This window comes from Melozone crissalis, unplaced genomic scaffold, assembly GCF_028551555.1.
Source record: "Melozone crissalis strain CALT ecotype California unplaced genomic scaffold, PUWL_Pcris_2 ptg000034l_1, whole genome shotgun sequence".
NCBI lineage: Eukaryota > Metazoa > Chordata > Aves > Passeriformes > Passerellidae > Melozone > Melozone crissalis.
In genome coordinates this window covers 22,812,060-22,829,176 of record NW_026535812.1, presented here as the reverse complement: position 1 = coordinate 22,829,176, position 17,117 = coordinate 22,812,060, and the positions used below count along the sequence as shown (strand labels likewise).

Below are 17,117 nucleotides of genomic sequence, written 5' to 3'. Positions count from 1 at the left end.
CAACCCATCCTGCCTCCCTCCTGAAGTGTCCACTCAGCTCCACCACTGAAAAGCTTCAGGAGGCTTAAGCCACCAGCAGTAACAAATATTTGATATTTTGCACCACGTTGTGTGATGCAGGTTTTGTGTCAAAGTGGGGAGGGAGAGCACCAAAGCAGGGAACAAACCCACCCCATGAGCTCATTCTGCTCAAAATTCCTGCCCTGTGACCCTCAGCCAGGCTCCAGCTGGGGTGCACAGGGAATTCTGCAGCTCTGGTTACCCAGGATTTATCCTGGATCTGGTGTTTCCACAATGAAACAGCACTTGGGCATGGGTTACACATAAATATGGGCACGTGCTCAATTTACCTTCCAAGTCAGAATTCAGCTCCTGGACATGGAAATTCTGCTATGGACCCTGAAACAAACTTCTCTAAGTTAATTATCTGAACAAAGCTCCAGCACCTTTTCTGTACTTGGGTTATGAGGAAGAGCTGGATAATTCCAGATAACCCAAAATCTTGAGGGTGAGCTGCAAAACAAACACATCTCTATCTAGTTTATACATATATGTACATGCAAATGCATATATATAGATTATATTAAATAAATATATATTTATTATATATTAATATATATTATTATATGTTTTTATATATAATAAGATATATAATATTTTATTAATGTAATATAATATAATGTAATATAATGTAATATAATGTAATAAAATGTAATATAATGTAATATATTATATTATATTATATACATTATATATTATATATATTATATTATATATATTATATATTATAATATATTATATATATTTTTATATATATTTTATATATATTATAATATAATATATATTATAATATGATATAATATAATATTATATATAATATAATATAATATATATATAATATAATATAATATAATATTATATTATATTATATTATGCACATATATACAAATATACATTATACCATATACCTCTTCCATACTCACATTCTGCACAATTTCAAGTATTTAATGTTTTTTTAAGTATGTAGAATATGAAATATCAATTGAAAATGTGAATGGAAGTAAAAAAAAATGTGAATGGAGGTAAAAAAAATGGAGCCAGGGGCTCAGAGGATCCAACAACCCAAAGCTTTCCATTTCAGCAAGTAAAAAAAAAAGTGAATGGAGGTAAAAAAATAGAGCCAGGTGCTCAGAGGAGGTTACAAAGCAAAGCTTTCCATTTCAGGAAGCCAGGCAGCAGAATTTGGGATGCTGCACTTGCCATTTCAGGGGAAGAACACACAGAACCAAGCTCTCCTCTTACAGTGCTGCCAGGGATCTCCCAGGCGGCAGCAAAACACTATCAAAGTGTTATGTGCAGTGTTATGTGCAGCCTGAAGTCACAGGAATGACAGGAATTCAGGATTCTGTGATTAGGAAGAGCAACCAAACACAAAGCAGCTGCAGCAGATGCAGCTCTACTTGTCTGATGCATTGAAAAATAAGTGAAAAATTAAAGGTAGCGCTGGTCCTTCCCAGCCCTGCCAACTCAAGGTCCAAGTTAAGGCACTGTAAGAAAGGGATGTAATAGTGAAGTACACCCAGAACTGTGTGATGTCAGAGCAGCTTTGGCATCTGTGCAGCTTGCACACAGATATGATAAATATGAACCACTAAGGTGACACAGAGCTGTGATCTCGGGCTGCAGTGCATGGTGCAATTCCACACTCATAAAGCCACCACAGATCTGCCAAGCCCCAGCAGGTCACCCCTCAGGGAGCTTCTTTTGGGACAACTGGCACACCAGGCACAGAGCAATCCACATTTGCTTTACAGCCACTGCCTTCTGGCACTGCATCAGAAACCTCTGAGGAAATCCACACCTTGGCCACAGCAGGGAAACCTCTCAAGGCCAGAGTCCCTGCTGGGCTGGCTGCCAGGATCACTGGACAGTCCCAGGCTGCACACAGATTGCACAAAGCCATCAGGCTGACAGGAAGGGCAGAAAAAAATAAGGTAGTAAGAGGCACTAACTGTAGGCTGTTATTAGGATTAGGGATTAAAGCAGATTAAACAGATTAAAATAGTACACAAGGGGTTACTTAACACCCAGAGGATGAGAAGACAGAAGCTGCCTGGGCTAAAAAGATGTCTGTGGGTATTTTCAATCCTGCAGCAATCACAGGTACCATCAGGCTCACCTGCACTCCCAGTGTGGTTCTGTTCTAGCAACTGAAGCCTGTTCCTGTATGCCCAATAGTTCAATACTTACACTGACACAGCTTTAAAGGAAGCGAAAAGCATCAAGTTTTGCTTTTATCACTTTAAGAAGCACTAAGTAAGATTATCTCCATGTTTCAAATGTATATCGTGCTCAGAGAATGAGACTTTAAAATAATCAGCTTACTGGGAAGATCAGCTCCTCTATGAAAGACCTTATAGATAACAATGACTTCAGGTTTTCTCAGCAGTCAGAAAATTTTGTGTCATCTCTGAATTTTGCCCCTGGAGTTCCCTTTGTGGATTATAAAAGCAGCCCTACTTTCTCCGTGCCCAGCAGAACTTTGTTAGAGAAAAATACCAAAGTTTGATATTCTTCTACAAAATCTTCTGCACTCTGATCCTCTAAAGGGGGTGAGTTTAAGATCCCAGCCTCACTAACCCAATTATTGTGTTTCCCAGGTCTGCCACCCTTCCCTTTGTACCCTGAGCTCATTCCAAGGGGCACAGAGTGGCATTCTCAGCAGAGTGGCTGAAGCTGCGAACACCAGGGAGAGCAGAACCCCCAAACCCACAGCTCTCTTCAGATCAGGTGTGTGTGAAATGATTCTGAGACTCCTCCTGCCCCATTTCCCAGTGATCTGTGCATTCTGCCTTGGTATTCTCCCACGTACTCCCAGGAGACTGAGCCTCCTTCAGGTGCTGCTGTGTTTGAGCAAAACAAGGCAATGAAAAAGATAAAAATCTAAGACAGCTGGCTTTTCATGGAAAAACAGAAAGAACAGCTCATTCGGGCATAGAGAACTGGCAAGTACCAAAAAGAAGGTTGTTATTACCTACATTTTTGAAAAAAACCATAAAAGCATGAAAAACAGTAGAGGGGAAAGCAGGAAGTGAAGGGAGCTGCACTCTGAGCTACAGCTGAGGATCCTGATTCAGATTTTGGGCAGACCAAAGGCATTCAGTCCGAAACTGCCCCTGTGCCCATAAACTCAGGAGTGTCCATGAACCTCAGGAATTTCACAAATGGACTCAGGTTTCACTCACAAACCCCGACAGGGGAGCTCCCAAGCTCCTCTGAGTGCAATCAGGAAAGGAACTGCCTTTGTGGGCTCCAGCAGCCACAACAAAACCCTACACAGAGTCAGACAACAGGTGACACTCCACTGCCCTCCAACAGATTCACTCCAGTCAGACTTCCTGGGGCACAGCCAGCCTGCCACAACACAGCCTCAGCACTCTCAAAAACAACACTTTTACAAGCTGCCTTTTTATTTTTGTATTTACATTGAAACCTATAAAAGCCTCCTGATGAAATGGTTGTTCAGGAAACAGAAGTCCAAGGAAGCCTCTTCTGCTCAGTTTAAAGTGTTATCCAATCACCCAGGAGAGCTGTGAACACCTGTGGCTGCAGCACCCTCCCTTCCTTTACCTTTGCCCTTTAACTGGTTTCTCTTTAAAACATTTCAGGGTGCTTCCATTATATTTCAGGCCCCAAAGTTATCTCTAGTCCAGGATCTATAGAGAAACTGGTTATGCTGCATGGAAAAGATAAGCTGCATTACTTTACCAATACTTTAATTTTACTGTTCTCATAAAGCAATAAACTCAAAGAATAATCTTTGGACAGCCAGGAGATGTAGCTCAGATACACGTAGAGGGGTTTTTGTTTGTTTTATTGTTTGGTTTTTTCTTTTTTTTCAATTTGGCAACAGGAACATTGTTGATTTAAAGGCTAGGTTGTTTAAAATCAAAAGTTCAAAGTGCAGTCACATACTGCACCTGTAAACTGGAACTGCTGTCAGTATTTTATGTTGTTTCCAAGTCTCTTCCCTCCTGCAGTTCCATAACAAAGAGTTAAACAGGACAGGTTCAGGAAGGAGTTTGGTGGTGGATATCACAAATGAGCCTATGTCTCTCCAGGTGAGCTGGGCACAGGCTCTGAATTCTCTGTGTTGTCCTCACTAACAAATTCCTGCTGCAAAAACCCAGGTGATTGTGCAGGGGAGGCCATTACAGAAAGACAGGGATAAAAAGTTTATTTCCCAGATCCTCTGGAGCCCTTAAGAATATAACTTCCCTTTACTTTAGTGGGAAATTAGGCAGCTAGGGGCTGCTGCTGCATTTAGTATTTCTCTGGGCTCTCACCCTCTCTTAAAACCTCTTAGTGGTCTAACAGCCCCTTCCAGAACACAAGAAAACTTAAAGAACCATTTTTTATTGTTACATTTTATTTTCCCTTGTATTCTGCAACTTAATTGCCAGTGATTATTTTTTTTAAACAGGGTTTACTGCTACCATACTTGGCACAGATAAATTCTCCTGTTTAATGGGCTTGATACACTGGCATGGATCCCAGAACCATGTGAGTTTATTGCATGGATCATCAAATCTATTAATGTTACCAGATCCTGCTCCATAGCTCACATTTCCCATTGATACACTGAAACAAGCAAGAGAATTACAGAAAATGCAGCTCCCATGAACATGCTTGGATAGATGGTGGCTACTCAAAATCATGTTTCAAGCATGGAAAGCTCAAATCAACAGCCCAGACCTCACATATCTGATCCAGGGATCTCCCCACTGTGGCAGGACAAAGTGTGTTGCACATTCCTCTGGAGCAACAGAAAAAGCCAATTTGTCAAATTTTAGCTTGAGAACAAGATGTTCCTGTGTCCCGTGTTGGCAAATGCACAGCCCAGCAAGAGCAGCCCTTCAGCCATCTGCCCAGCCAAACCTTCACACCCTTCCTGTGACTAAAATGAAGGTTCCTGGCAAAGAGCTCCCTGGTATTACCTGGAATTGAAATATTAAATGAGGGTGGTGTCAGCTGGTGACTGAACACCTTGAAGGAAGCAACCACTGGAAGAATCTAAGAGCATAAACCCAACTCTGTGCTCTCTGCACACAAACTCTGTGCTGCCAGGCATGCTTTGATGGATGCTCTCACAGGGAAAAGGATGGTTGAGGATCACCCTGAAGTTTAGTGCTGCTACAGCAGATCCTCTGATTCTTCTTTCATGCTATTTTGATAGAGAAAACTTGAAAGTTGGCTCTGGGCTTTGTGCTGACCTGATAACCTTGCACTTGACAATTAGAGGTCCTGAGGTCCTTCAGTTCCCAGACCATTGATGTTTCAGGTACAGCCCTGCTGCTTTGCTTCTGGTATCTCGGCATGCAGATGTCAGACAGGGACAACTTTTCACCTTCAACTACAGGACACCCACATCTGCTGCATCCTTAAACCAAGATACAAAAGGATCTGTATTTATGTGGCACCTTTAAGCCAATAAATTCAAAGTTATTCCAAAAGTAATAGAACAGCCTTACCCAAGTAACTTACTTGAACTTTACTTTTAAATCACCCTTTAAAACCACTTTATTAGAATACTCCTCTCCTCCATCCTGGAGCCATTTACGGTTTATGCTGCCCAGGAGCTGCAGATGGATGCTCAACACAAAACCCTGTAAAACAAGGGAGTTTTTGTGGGAGAAGCCCACAAAAATCCCAGACTGGACAGAGTCTGCACTGCACGCCTGCCTTTCCCTTTTGCGCCAGGAATCCCAAGTGATGTGCAGTCCTTTGGGAATAAATAAATAAGAGTCACTACGGGATATGTGGGGAGAGAGGGCATGAGAGCTCTGCAGGAATCCACAACACCTCACCTAGGGAGACACTACAACCCCGCAAGCTGGAGGAGAAGAAGGGGGAGAAGGAGCAAAACTTTGAGAGAGATTCGACAGCCAGAGGAGGATGATGAGGAAGAGGAAGGTGTTCGGCAAGCCTCGGGAAAGGGCAGCAGAGGCTCCTGCCGAGGGAGTACCTTGTAACTGAGCCGAGAGCGACTCCTGATGCTGCTGGTACTTGAGCGCCGTGGCCTCAGCCTTCCTCAGCTGGCCCTGCAGCTCGTAGTAGAGCATCGCCCCGTACAGGAACCCGAACACCACGGTCAGCAGCAGCAGCGTCTGGAAAATCCGCTTCTGTTTCCGGGAGCACATCCCGTTGCCCATGTCCCCGGCGGGGTCCCGAGGGCCCCCGCCCGTCACGGCTCAGCAGCGGGCGGGAGGCGGCGGCATCGGAGGCCCCGGGAGGAGCAGGAGCAGGAGGAGGAGGAGGAGGAGAAGGAGGAAGGGAAGGAGGGCCGGCGGAGGCGGGGCCGGCCCAGCGTTTCAGCCCCTGGGCACGGCCGCGGCGCCCGGGGCGGTCTCTGCGGTGCGGGCAGCGGCGGGGCTCATGCCGGGCATGCTCCGCGTCCCTGCGGCCGTGTGCGGGTCCCTGCGGCCGGGATGGGGGGCTGCGGGGAACAAAGGCAGCTCCCGGCCCCGCACTGACGTGTCCCCGCTCGGTCGCGGCTCCCCCGCCGCGGGATCCCCGAAGGAAGTCCCGCTCCGGGCGCGGCCTCATTGGGTCGGGCCGCGGGGCTCTGCCCTCCCTCCGGAGCGCATTGGGTGGCCGCCGCGTCCGTCCGCAGCGGGCCGCGCTTCCCGCCCGCCCCTCCACACTCCGGCTTCAGCCCTTCAGCCCCGCGTCCCTGCCTTCCCGCATCCCCCTCAGCCCCGCATCCCCCTCAGCCCCGCATCCCTGCAGCCCCGCATCCCCCTCAGCCCCGCATTCCCCTCAGCCCCGCATCCCCCTCAGCCCTTCATCCCCGGATTCCCGCATCCCCTCAGCCCCTCATTCCCGCATTTCCCGGTGCGGGACCGCCTCGGGAACGGAGCTTATGTGGTGATGAGCGGCGCTGTGACAGTGGGGCTGTGACAGAGGGGGTGACAGCCGGAGTGACAGCGAGGCTGTGGTAGCTGTGGTGACACCGGGGCTATGGCAGAGGGGGTGACACCGGGGCTGTGGTAGCTGTGGTGACACCCGGCCTGTGACAGAGCGGGTGACACCGGGGCTGTGATAGCTGTGGTGACACCGGGACTGTGACAGAGGGGGTGACACCCGGCCTGTGACAGAGCGGGTGACACCGGGGCTGTGATAGCTGTGGTGACACCGGGGCTGTGACAGAGGGGGTGATACCGGGGCTGTGGTAGCTGTGGTGACACACAGCGCGTGCCCCGGTGGCACCGCCGGGACCGTGCGGGGCTCAGGGGCACCGGGAAGGCAAAGCCCCAAAGAGCCTCTTGTAGCCAAGCCCCTGAGGTGCTCATGGAATCGCAGTATGGGTTGTGTTGGAGGGAACTTAAAGATCACCCAGTGCCACCCCTGCCATGGCAGGGACACCTTCCACTGTGCCAGGCTGCTCCAAGCTCCGTCCAGCCTGGCCTTGGGCACTGCCAGGGATTCCCAGCTTCTCTGGGAATTCCATCCCAGCCCCTTCCCACCCTCACAAGGAAGAATTCCTCTCCAGTATCCCATCTAAACCTACTCATCACATGAATCTATTTTTTCATAGCTTGTTGGCTGCACTTTGTTCTGGGTGTTATTTGTCACAGCCTTCGCTGTCCTTGGCCTTTTCTTCCCCCAGAGCCCAGCCCAGGCCACTGGTGCATCCCAAAAATGTGCCACCCTAATTCAGTGCTCCCAAATCCCCCCGTGGTGCCAAAAAATGTGTCACATGTACTTCATCAGCTTAAATTCAGACTTAGCCTAAATACAGTTCCCTCTCCTAGTGTATTTTATTACAGGACAAACAAAACCCAACCAACTCTCAAGCTAAACTAGAAAAATAAGCAAAAAAAAAAAAAAAATCAAATTAACATGCCAAAGTTATTTTTTTCCTAAATGTATTTAACTCATAAATCTGTGTTTTGCATAGGCATTATTCTGGCCTTGATAGAAAAACAACATCAAAGAAGCTCAAGAAATTCTTATTCAAATATTCTGCATATTCCAGTAATTAATAACAGTCAGTACCACAAGCTAATATGATTTCTATGTGTGTATCTGTTTGATATATTCTCATTTAATGGAATCCCTCGCTCTCATTTGAGGACCAAAGTGTTTCAAATTATGAGTTAGAAGGAACTGTACTTGCTTTGAAACAGTGATGATTAAAAAAAAAAACAAAACAAAAAAACCAAACAAACCTTTTCCCTTGTCTTTAGGAAGCTTCCTGGGGCAATCAAAGTTACATTTAAAATATTTTCTTCCAATCATGAGTGTTTCAAGTTGAGGTATTTTCATGCTGGGTTAGAGTATCCATTTCTTTCACAAAAATATTTCCAGGAAGTTTCTCAGTATCACCCAAGCTCCAGCTCCCCTCCCTCTACCAAACTCCTTCAGAGCTCTCCCGTGCTTTTGCCATTTCCAGGCTTTTCAGGCTGAGCTCTGCTGAGTAAAATGAGATAATTCTTTATTTCTGGACTCAGACTTTCAAATCACTGGGGGTGATTTATACTTCAGCATCACAGCTCTTCAAATGATTTAATTTTTTTGTGTTTCCACTTGTTGCTTACATCACCACTCATAAAACCATTCTGCGTCTTCAGTTTTTATCACTTTGCACTGGAGAACAATTGGCTGACATTTTACAATGTTTAAAATGATAAAATGTAAATTTAAAAGGACACTGAACCCACAGTGTTATTTAATATCTATTCCAAATACATTTAATTGATTATGGTATAAATATACTTTATACTCTGGTGGTAGAAATTGACAATATCATTAACAAATACTAGGGAAAAAAAAGCAAATGACTATCTCATTTTGTTTAATCAAATATTACTTATGTTCAGTAGCTGCTAGTGATAGATCTCTTCACCTCGTGTAAATTGTGATTCTCCATGAACAAACCAATTAAAGTTGAAATGAGGAATTTATTGGGAGCAAGGGACTATTATGCAAAGCTATTAGGCAAATTTGAATTGGAAGTCCCAAAATAGAAAGGTTTGGCCCTAAAAGAGGCTGTAATATATTAAAAAGCATTAAATTAGTTGCTAGGAGAGAAATGCAACTTGGCCTAATCTCTGGGTACGTTACTGAGGTAATCAGGAGAGATGAGGGATGGGCGGTGTCCAGCAGGGGGAATTGGGGGCAGGAATTCACACAGAGCCATTTGTCAGCTCTCCTTTCATCTCCTGGCCACAGCAGGCTTGGGCAAGCCCCAGATTGGCCAATTCCATCAGGTTAACCAAGGAACGTTGAGCAAAATGAAGTTCCTCTAAGCTGTGAGAAATGTATAAATTATAACCCTGCATGTTCCATGCACTCAGACCTGGGTAACAGAACCTGACCAGGGGAGAGATGTCAGAAAAATCCCATTTCCTTTGGACACAGGTTCTCATCATCAACCACAAGATGTGGGAAGTGCACCCATCTGTAATTTGGACACCACAGAACTACATTTTTTGGTTTGCTTGTTTCCTTTGTTTGTTTTCCTCCTCGTAAGATAATTTTCTTGTATTTTCTGTCACTGTTTTTCACTAAACTTGATGCCACAATTATTACATCTCTAATAAAAATGATCATTGAACAACTTTGAATTTTTCCAGAATGGTGGAATGAGCACAGCAGCTACACAGATCAGGCAGCAGGTCTTTTATTTATTTTTATTTTATTTTAATCTTCTCAGTCAATGGATCAGGGATCCCAAGTGATGCAAATGCACAGTGCAGGTTGTCCCACACAAGTCACAGAACATTTCTTTGCCTACCACAAGTTCAGGAATGTCCTGGCAAGGCATTTTGTTGTTACTTCTCCAGCTAACAAGAACATTCCAGCTGCAGATGTTTAACCTTTTTGTCCAGTGGCTAAAGCTTACTGAGACATACAAAGATTGGTTTAACATGCAGTGTCATCTCTTAGCAATCAAAGGCTGCAGGAATAAAAAGATTGGACTTGAAGAGGTGAATGCTCCTGGAAAAATTGAACATACCCCTGCTTGAGGTCATAGTTTGTGACATTGTGGGAAATCAGGATTTTTATAGCTGAGCTATGTCTGAGTGTCCAGCTTGAATAATCAGCTGAGCTCTGTTTGCTGATGTCCAGATTGGAGGTGAAAACAGGAGGGCTGTGTTTTAATACAGAAACTTCTGTGCTATTTAATATTCTGGGGGAAAAAATAATCAAACATAAGGCATCCCAAACTGGACACTCCAAGGTATCAGAGCATTGACATTCATTTTTTGGTGCCCCCAGTTCTGGATGTGAAATAGGAGTTGATGATTGACTTTTACTTCATGGATGCATATAAAGACACCTTTTTGTAAATCTTTCATTATTCATGGTAATAATGGTGAGAAAATTTTGTGGAGGTACAAGGTGTAATTCAAGCAATTCCCCACTGAGAAATGTGAGAAATGTGGTTCCTGGTGGAGATGCCTGAGGAGGCTACACTGCGACTTTATCTTGTTTCCTGACTTAAAACACTCTTGTCATTTTACTGGCTCAAAACCATTATCCTTTGTGAATAATTCATGCAGGTAAGTGGATGCATTCAAATGTACAGCTGTCATAGCAGGACTTGGAAGTAGTATTGGAGCTGTATTTGCCACGGAGCTACAAATTCACTTTACTGCATTTCCACACAGGATGCACTTGGAATGGCCATACCTGACTTTGTGTCACTGCCATGCAGTCACCACAGCTGAAATTCAGTGCATCCCCTGCTGGAGCCTGTCAAGGCAGAACAACTTCTAAGAAACACTGAAATTTGATCAGCCTTTTGCTGCAATCCCCAGGGAAAAAACCCAAATTTCCTCATGCCATTACATGCTCCGTTGTTCTCAACATGACAGCTTCCATAAAAACAGTAGTAAACACTTAAAACAAAGAGTAGGATCCCATGTCTTTTAAGCAGTGAATTGACTTTAAACAGTGGTCAGGTGATCCACCTGATGAGAAATCTGCAATTGGAAACCCCTGTTCCTGAGGAACAAAAAAGGCAAATAATATATGGTGGGGTGCTAATGATAATCTGGATACTCCTACAATTAAGGGGCAGAATATTTGAGCCTCTGGGCACTGATCTAACGACACATTTTGTGCATTTTTCACGGGGATCTGTTGGTATTTTGCTTCTGTGTGGTTTTTTGATGCTGCATCAGTGGATGAAACAAAAACAGCAGCTTGGGCTGCCCCAGGATGAAAAACAGCAGATCAAAGCCCTGGGGCTGTGCCTGCAGCCAGGTGGGAATGAATCCCAGGAGGGAAAAATCCCAGATGGGAGGAAAAATCCCAAATGGGAGGAAAAATCCCAAAAAATGGGAGGAAAAATCCCTGGCTCCTGGGGAGCACCAGGCAGGTGTGAGGACAGGGGAGCCTGGTGGGCTCTCCATGCCTGGAGTTTTGGGGAATTCTGTGTCCTGTCTGCAAGGGAAGGGGCTGCCCCACGGTGCTGTTCCAAAGGACAGCAGTTGCATTCTGCTTTTTATGAGTTAGAGGAAATTGTTGAGCTTGGGAAGGCTGGCTGCAGACTTTGTTTCTCTCTCATACACAGGATAATCTCCAGTGATTACTTTTTCCTGGTGCATTTCCTGTTGGGCTGTCCAGAGGCTGTGGCAGATGCAGGAGTAAATAGGTCAGTGAATTTTGAATTATTCCATCCCTGCTTTTTCCAGTCTTGTCACACGTTTCCGATTTTTTTCACAGTCTTTGTTTTTCCAGCACCTGAGTAAAGGCCAGAGTCTGATATCCCACAGCTGTAAAGCTGCCTGGCCTTCCAGCAATCCCATCTTCATAATTGTTTACATTATCATTGCACTGTAAGATAGAGAGTGAGGAACTAATGCACATTCCTTGATGTTTACGTCTGGGATGTCCTTGTGACTTTTAAAGGATCTGAAATGGAGTCTTTCAAATGGAGTTTGGAAACTCTTACTTTGTCAAGTTAATTTGAGGAGAGAAAAACAACCACCCAGGAATTTCTGTTTAAAATCTGAAAAAATGTAGATAAAGAATTTTAAATGAGCTTAAAATGAATGCAGGACTTCAACAGCCATATCCACATTCATTTTCATGGGACTGTTATCTCTGTTAATGATATTATCATGGTCTGGCAGACTCAGAAACAGAAGCTGTTTATCCAGTCAATTACAGGGTTATCCCCAAATAGTAGTTTTAATTTAATTTGAGTTATTGACTTCTTGCTGTTCACCAGGAAAATGCGTGCAGGCTTTTTTCCCAAAACACAACTATCTTTCCTAACTGTTAGTCTTGGAAGGGCTTTGCTATTACATTACCATCTAAAATTAGTTCCAGTCCAAAGGAATTCTACATATTTGTTTGGGAACGTATAAAAGTATGGAGGAGTGGAGAAAAGGGCTGAATTTGGAAAATCCCAATCTCTTCTGCAAGATCTCCAAAATTACTTCAGTCCTATTAGTGTTAATTACTCTTGACTACTTCCTCTTGAAAGAACTATTGTGTTTTATTTGCTACCAAAGCTTCATTTGAGGCATTCTCTTATTTCCTGGAAGATGAATGGCTGCTGGCAGCTCTCAGTCACTGCTGCATCAGTTTTCCTCACAGCTTTCCCTGTTTCCCAGCTCCCTGCTCTGTCTGGAGTCAGGGTGTTCCTGCAGAGGTCAGGTTTATTATGCACAAGAGTGAGGATGGCAAAGTAAAGAACCTGTAAGGACTCGAATTATGAAGGTCCTAAAAGAAATAATTAATGGATGCACCAGTCAGGCTCCTGAACCAGCTGTAGAAACCGCACTGGAAATTGATCTTTTTTGTCTGTGAAAAAAAATCACATAACTTGGCTTTTGGCTTGGATCCATCCAGCACTGTAAGGAGAGGAAAAAATATCCCGTGAGCTGTTTGTTTTTGTAGTTATTAAAACCGATGAGCTCAGAGTTTGGAAATGCTGGGAAAAAAAAAAAAAAAAAAAAAAAAAAAGAGGGAGAGAAGACCTGGAGCAAAGCAAGGGGAATCCACACGCAGGAAAGGGAATGTTGGATATCGGTGCCACCTAGTGGGAATTCTCCAGAAGATCGAGGAGAGCCAGGCTGCTGCTTTTCACCCTAAAAAAATCCCTTAGAGAAATAAAGAAATCATTGATGATGGTGTGGGCGCTCAGTAAGGAGGGCTGGGAGTGTGTGAGATGGAGGCTACAGGTAGTGGATGGAAAAAGCAAAGTTAATTAAATCTCTTACAAGGGGACTGTGGCTGTTAGAGGCAGGTAACAAAAAGCCCCTAACAGTGCTCAGTGGGTGCAGGGGAGCTCCTTGCCTGTGGAATATTGCCCTGGGAAGGCTGGGGAGGGGTCGAGACAGTGCACATGCAGGGTTTATTAACCATACCTGGGCTGAAGTGCTTGGAGGCAATGGAGCTCATAAAGTTTTACAAGCATTTACACAGCACATTTACATTGTGAATAAAGAAGTGCTACAGCTGCTGGGAAGAACCTCTGCACGGAGTTACTGCCTTGTAAATAATGAGCCTTGAGAGCAAAATCTGCTCACCGACAGTATCAGGCATTCTTGTGCTCTGGCCGTGATGATGAACAGTCCCTGAGAGCCACGAAGCCCAGCTCAGTGCATGCCTTTTCTTGTTTTACTGAAAAAAAACTTCATTTCCTTAGGAAATGATGTTGCAATCAGACAAGGGCATTGTGCTTGTATGTTGCTCACTTTCAAACCTTGCAATTCATTGTCTAACTCAAGCAGATTTACCAGAGGGCAGCAATCTCAGATATGACATTCCTGAAAGTTTCATGGAAATAAGTGTCCAGGTAGAGGAGAGTCAGCCAGGGAGAAAAGTTCCATCAGCTGGCCCCTAATAACATGGAAAAATACTTCATACATACTGCTAGCACAGAAAAAAAGCTACCATTACTTTTCATAGTAAACTATAAACCACAAGATTTTCAAAGATAAGCTTCTGCTGGAAGTGTTTGCTTAGGCAAAAGCTACAGAAAAGTGGTAGTAAAAGAGGAATGTGAGGGTTTTTTACTACTGATTCCACCCTGCAGTGGGATCCCAGCACACTGCCTGGCACCCTGGCACCTCTGAATGCCACCAGCATTCTCAGCTGGAATGCATTTAGGTCCTGGCACAAACCCAGAGTGTTTCCCTAACCCGGCTGGCTCTTGCTGTTTGAGAGCAGACAAGCCTGGTGCACTCTGAGCACATTCCTGCTGTTTGCCCCTCACTCTGCTTTAAATGTGAGATCACCTCGTGTACAGGGGGCTCAGAACTGCCGTGTGTGACTGCCAGAAGGGACTCATTTAAAAGGGGATGGCAATTCACAGAAAAAACAAAAAGGAATGGAATGAGCTCCTGATCCGTGTGCTGCCCCTGGGACACTTTTGCCTCTCTTGTCTCTGGGCTCAAAGGGACCTTCCCTTCCTCCCCACCTCATGGGATCACAGATCTGTTTGCAGGAGGTCAGGCCAGTCCTTGAGGAGGAGAGGAGGAGACCCCAGCAGCCTGGTGATGCAGAGCACAGAATCCCAGAATGGTTTGGGTTGGAAAGGACATTGAAGCCCATCCAGCCCCATCCCCTGCACCTTCCACTATCCCAGGTTGCTCCAAGCCCCCTCCAACCTGACCTGGAACACTTCCAGGGATGGGGCATCCACGATCAGTGGGGACAGTCCACGTGTTTCAGCAAATAATTCAAAACCCCACAGCATCAGGCTGTGGAAACCTGGTTCTCTGAGGCTGCTTTTTTGGATATTTTATGCTTTTTGGAGTGTCATTTCTGCTGACCTGCTCCAGGGCTGGGGCACTTTGGAGAGGAACTGCAAATGTTATCTCTCATGTGTTGTTTATTATCTTCAAAAGGAATCTCCTTTTCAAACAGCCCCACGGAAGTTCCTGTATGTAAAAATAGCAACCCTAAAGGGCTTCAGTTTTCCTTTGGGCTTAGCTTCTTCCACATTGCATGAGTCAAGGAAAAGCCTGAGCACACAGGGAGGAAGCGACATAGACATATTGCTCATGATGAGAACACTCAGCAAATAGGAAACAGAAATTTGGCAGGGGCAGTAAGGAAGATTAAAATACATCTGGACTAGAGCTGTGGTATTCCAAGGGGTGAAATAACCAAAACAATTGGAAATCAAAATGCATTATTGGGTATTTTAACATTCAAATGCCAGCAACGAGGAGAGGGAATTTGCCAAATTTCGATAAAGTAGGATTTTATTATGGTGAGCTTTCTGCATGGCTCAGGTAGACTTCCTGATTGCTTAAAATTAACTTGTTTTATCTCTAAAGAGACTGAAAGAATGGAGAAAGCTGCTGCAGCAAAGCAATCGAGCTTTTGAGTTCATGCAGCACATGTAGAAGAAACCTACTGTTAGGAAGAGCTGAAGATTTTTCTCCAGTTTTAGATGGCAGAAATCTCCAAATCTAAAGGTAAAATAATTGCTGACCTCTTACCTATAAGGATGATTGATTAAAAGTGCAATTCCTAATCAAATCAAGTAAGAACTATGTTTGCCTAAGGGCTGCACTTCTCAGAACTGCTATTTGATGTGCATTATGTGAAAAATAAAACCAAGACTGGAATTCCTACAGACACTTTTCTGGGTGACACCCTCCTTCTGTGAAAGCCAACATCAGGTTATTGACTACAGCATACTCCAAATTTCACTTTTACTTTCTTTTCCCTTCACAATTTAAGAGGTGATTGCTTTGTTTTGACTTGACTCATAACCTGAGGCATGAGTAACGCTGATGTGCAGCGATAAAACTTCCTGTTAGGGTAAATCCCAAGGAACTCCAGGAACTTTATTGTCAATTTGGACTCCTACCAATGCTACAGTGGAGGATTTTTTTCATTTTTATTTCCACAGTAAAAGTAAGAGGCCCCAGCTGAAAGATGACAGCCAGGCTGCATTTTAGAGCACTTTGGGTCCAGAGCCAGACCTGTATTCTGCAGCCTGAAACCTTTTTCTAATTAAAATACACTTGATCTACTGTTAGAGTGTTGGAAAGCTTTTGAAGTCAGACTCTCCCTTTTCCACTTGTGCAGGGTGTTTTGAGAAAAGAAGGTTGTCTCTGCTTTGGGACACATAAATGGGGCTTGGTTAATAGATGAGAATAAGCACAGGGTAGATGAGGTTGGAAACTTCTGATTCCACTTTGATGTGTCCATCCTAAACCCCTGAATTTTTACAGCATTTATCACTATGGTATTTGATGATCTATCAGGTTTAAGAATGGGTTTGCTGTCTTTTTTCCCCCCTCAGCTCAGTGTCCACTGTCTTTTTAGAGCTCTCTTCATGTGCTTCAGTGCAAATTTTGAAACTTGTTCAAGAAGTAGGTTTTATATGATTTTCTCAAGGCATAAAGCCTCAGGATCAGTCAGGATTACACATCCTCTTTGTCACTTACAACCAAATTTGCCAGTTTTTCTCTATAAATGCCAAAGGCACATGGGCTCATCTGAAGCAAAGTTTTTCTTAAACAGAAGATAATTTTCCTTTTTTTTTTTCCTGTGGGAATTACAGTATCTAGGACATTTTTCTTGAAACAGGTTCCTTCCCTTATTTGAAGGAAAGAGCTAAACCCCTGACTTTAACAAGCCTCACACTGTTGGCAATGTGCTTTTTAGAGCTCACTCCAAAGCCCATGCAGATAAAACATCATATTGGATATATTCATGTGGATTCAACACACAGCTGGACACTTCAGGGTTCCCAGAGGCTGGCTGACACTCCTGAGTGTCCTTTCTTGGGAAAACAGCTGTTCTAGAAGAGCAAGAGTTGGTTTACACTTGATGTTTGGCAATTAACTCAAAGGATGCTCTACATCAGCCTCATTTGGGTTGAGGGCTGCCCTGGATCCCTGGAAGTGTCCAAATCCAGGCTGGATGGGGCTTGGAGCAGCCTGGGGCAGTGGAAGGTGCCCCTGCCATGGCAGGGGTGGAGCTGGATGGGCTTTAAGGTTTCTTCCAAGCCAGACCATTCTGGGGTCCTGTGACAAACCTGTAATGGCAGATGTCCAACACTCTCAGTTAGTGCAGAAATTCCTCTGGCAACAACAAACATCCTTTAAGGTGCCAGAGCTGTTACCACTGGT

The 17,117-nt window shown here is 44.4% G+C and overlaps 1 protein-coding gene across 2 annotated transcripts in view; it reads right to left on the bottom strand.

Moving 5' to 3' along the window:
• Positions 1–6,495, bottom strand: part of GOLIM4 (golgi integral membrane protein 4) — a 30,723-nt gene extending 24,228 nt beyond the window's left edge. For both annotated transcript variants that reach the window (XM_054282556.1, XM_054282557.1), the window contains exon 1: positions 6,026–6,495. In XM_054282556.1, the coding sequence (XP_054138531.1) occupies positions 6,026–6,212 (187 nt within the window). In that variant the 5' untranslated portion in view covers positions 6,213–6,495. The remainder of the gene's footprint in view (positions 1–6,025) is intronic.
• Positions 6,496–17,117: the final 10,622 nt, after the last annotated feature.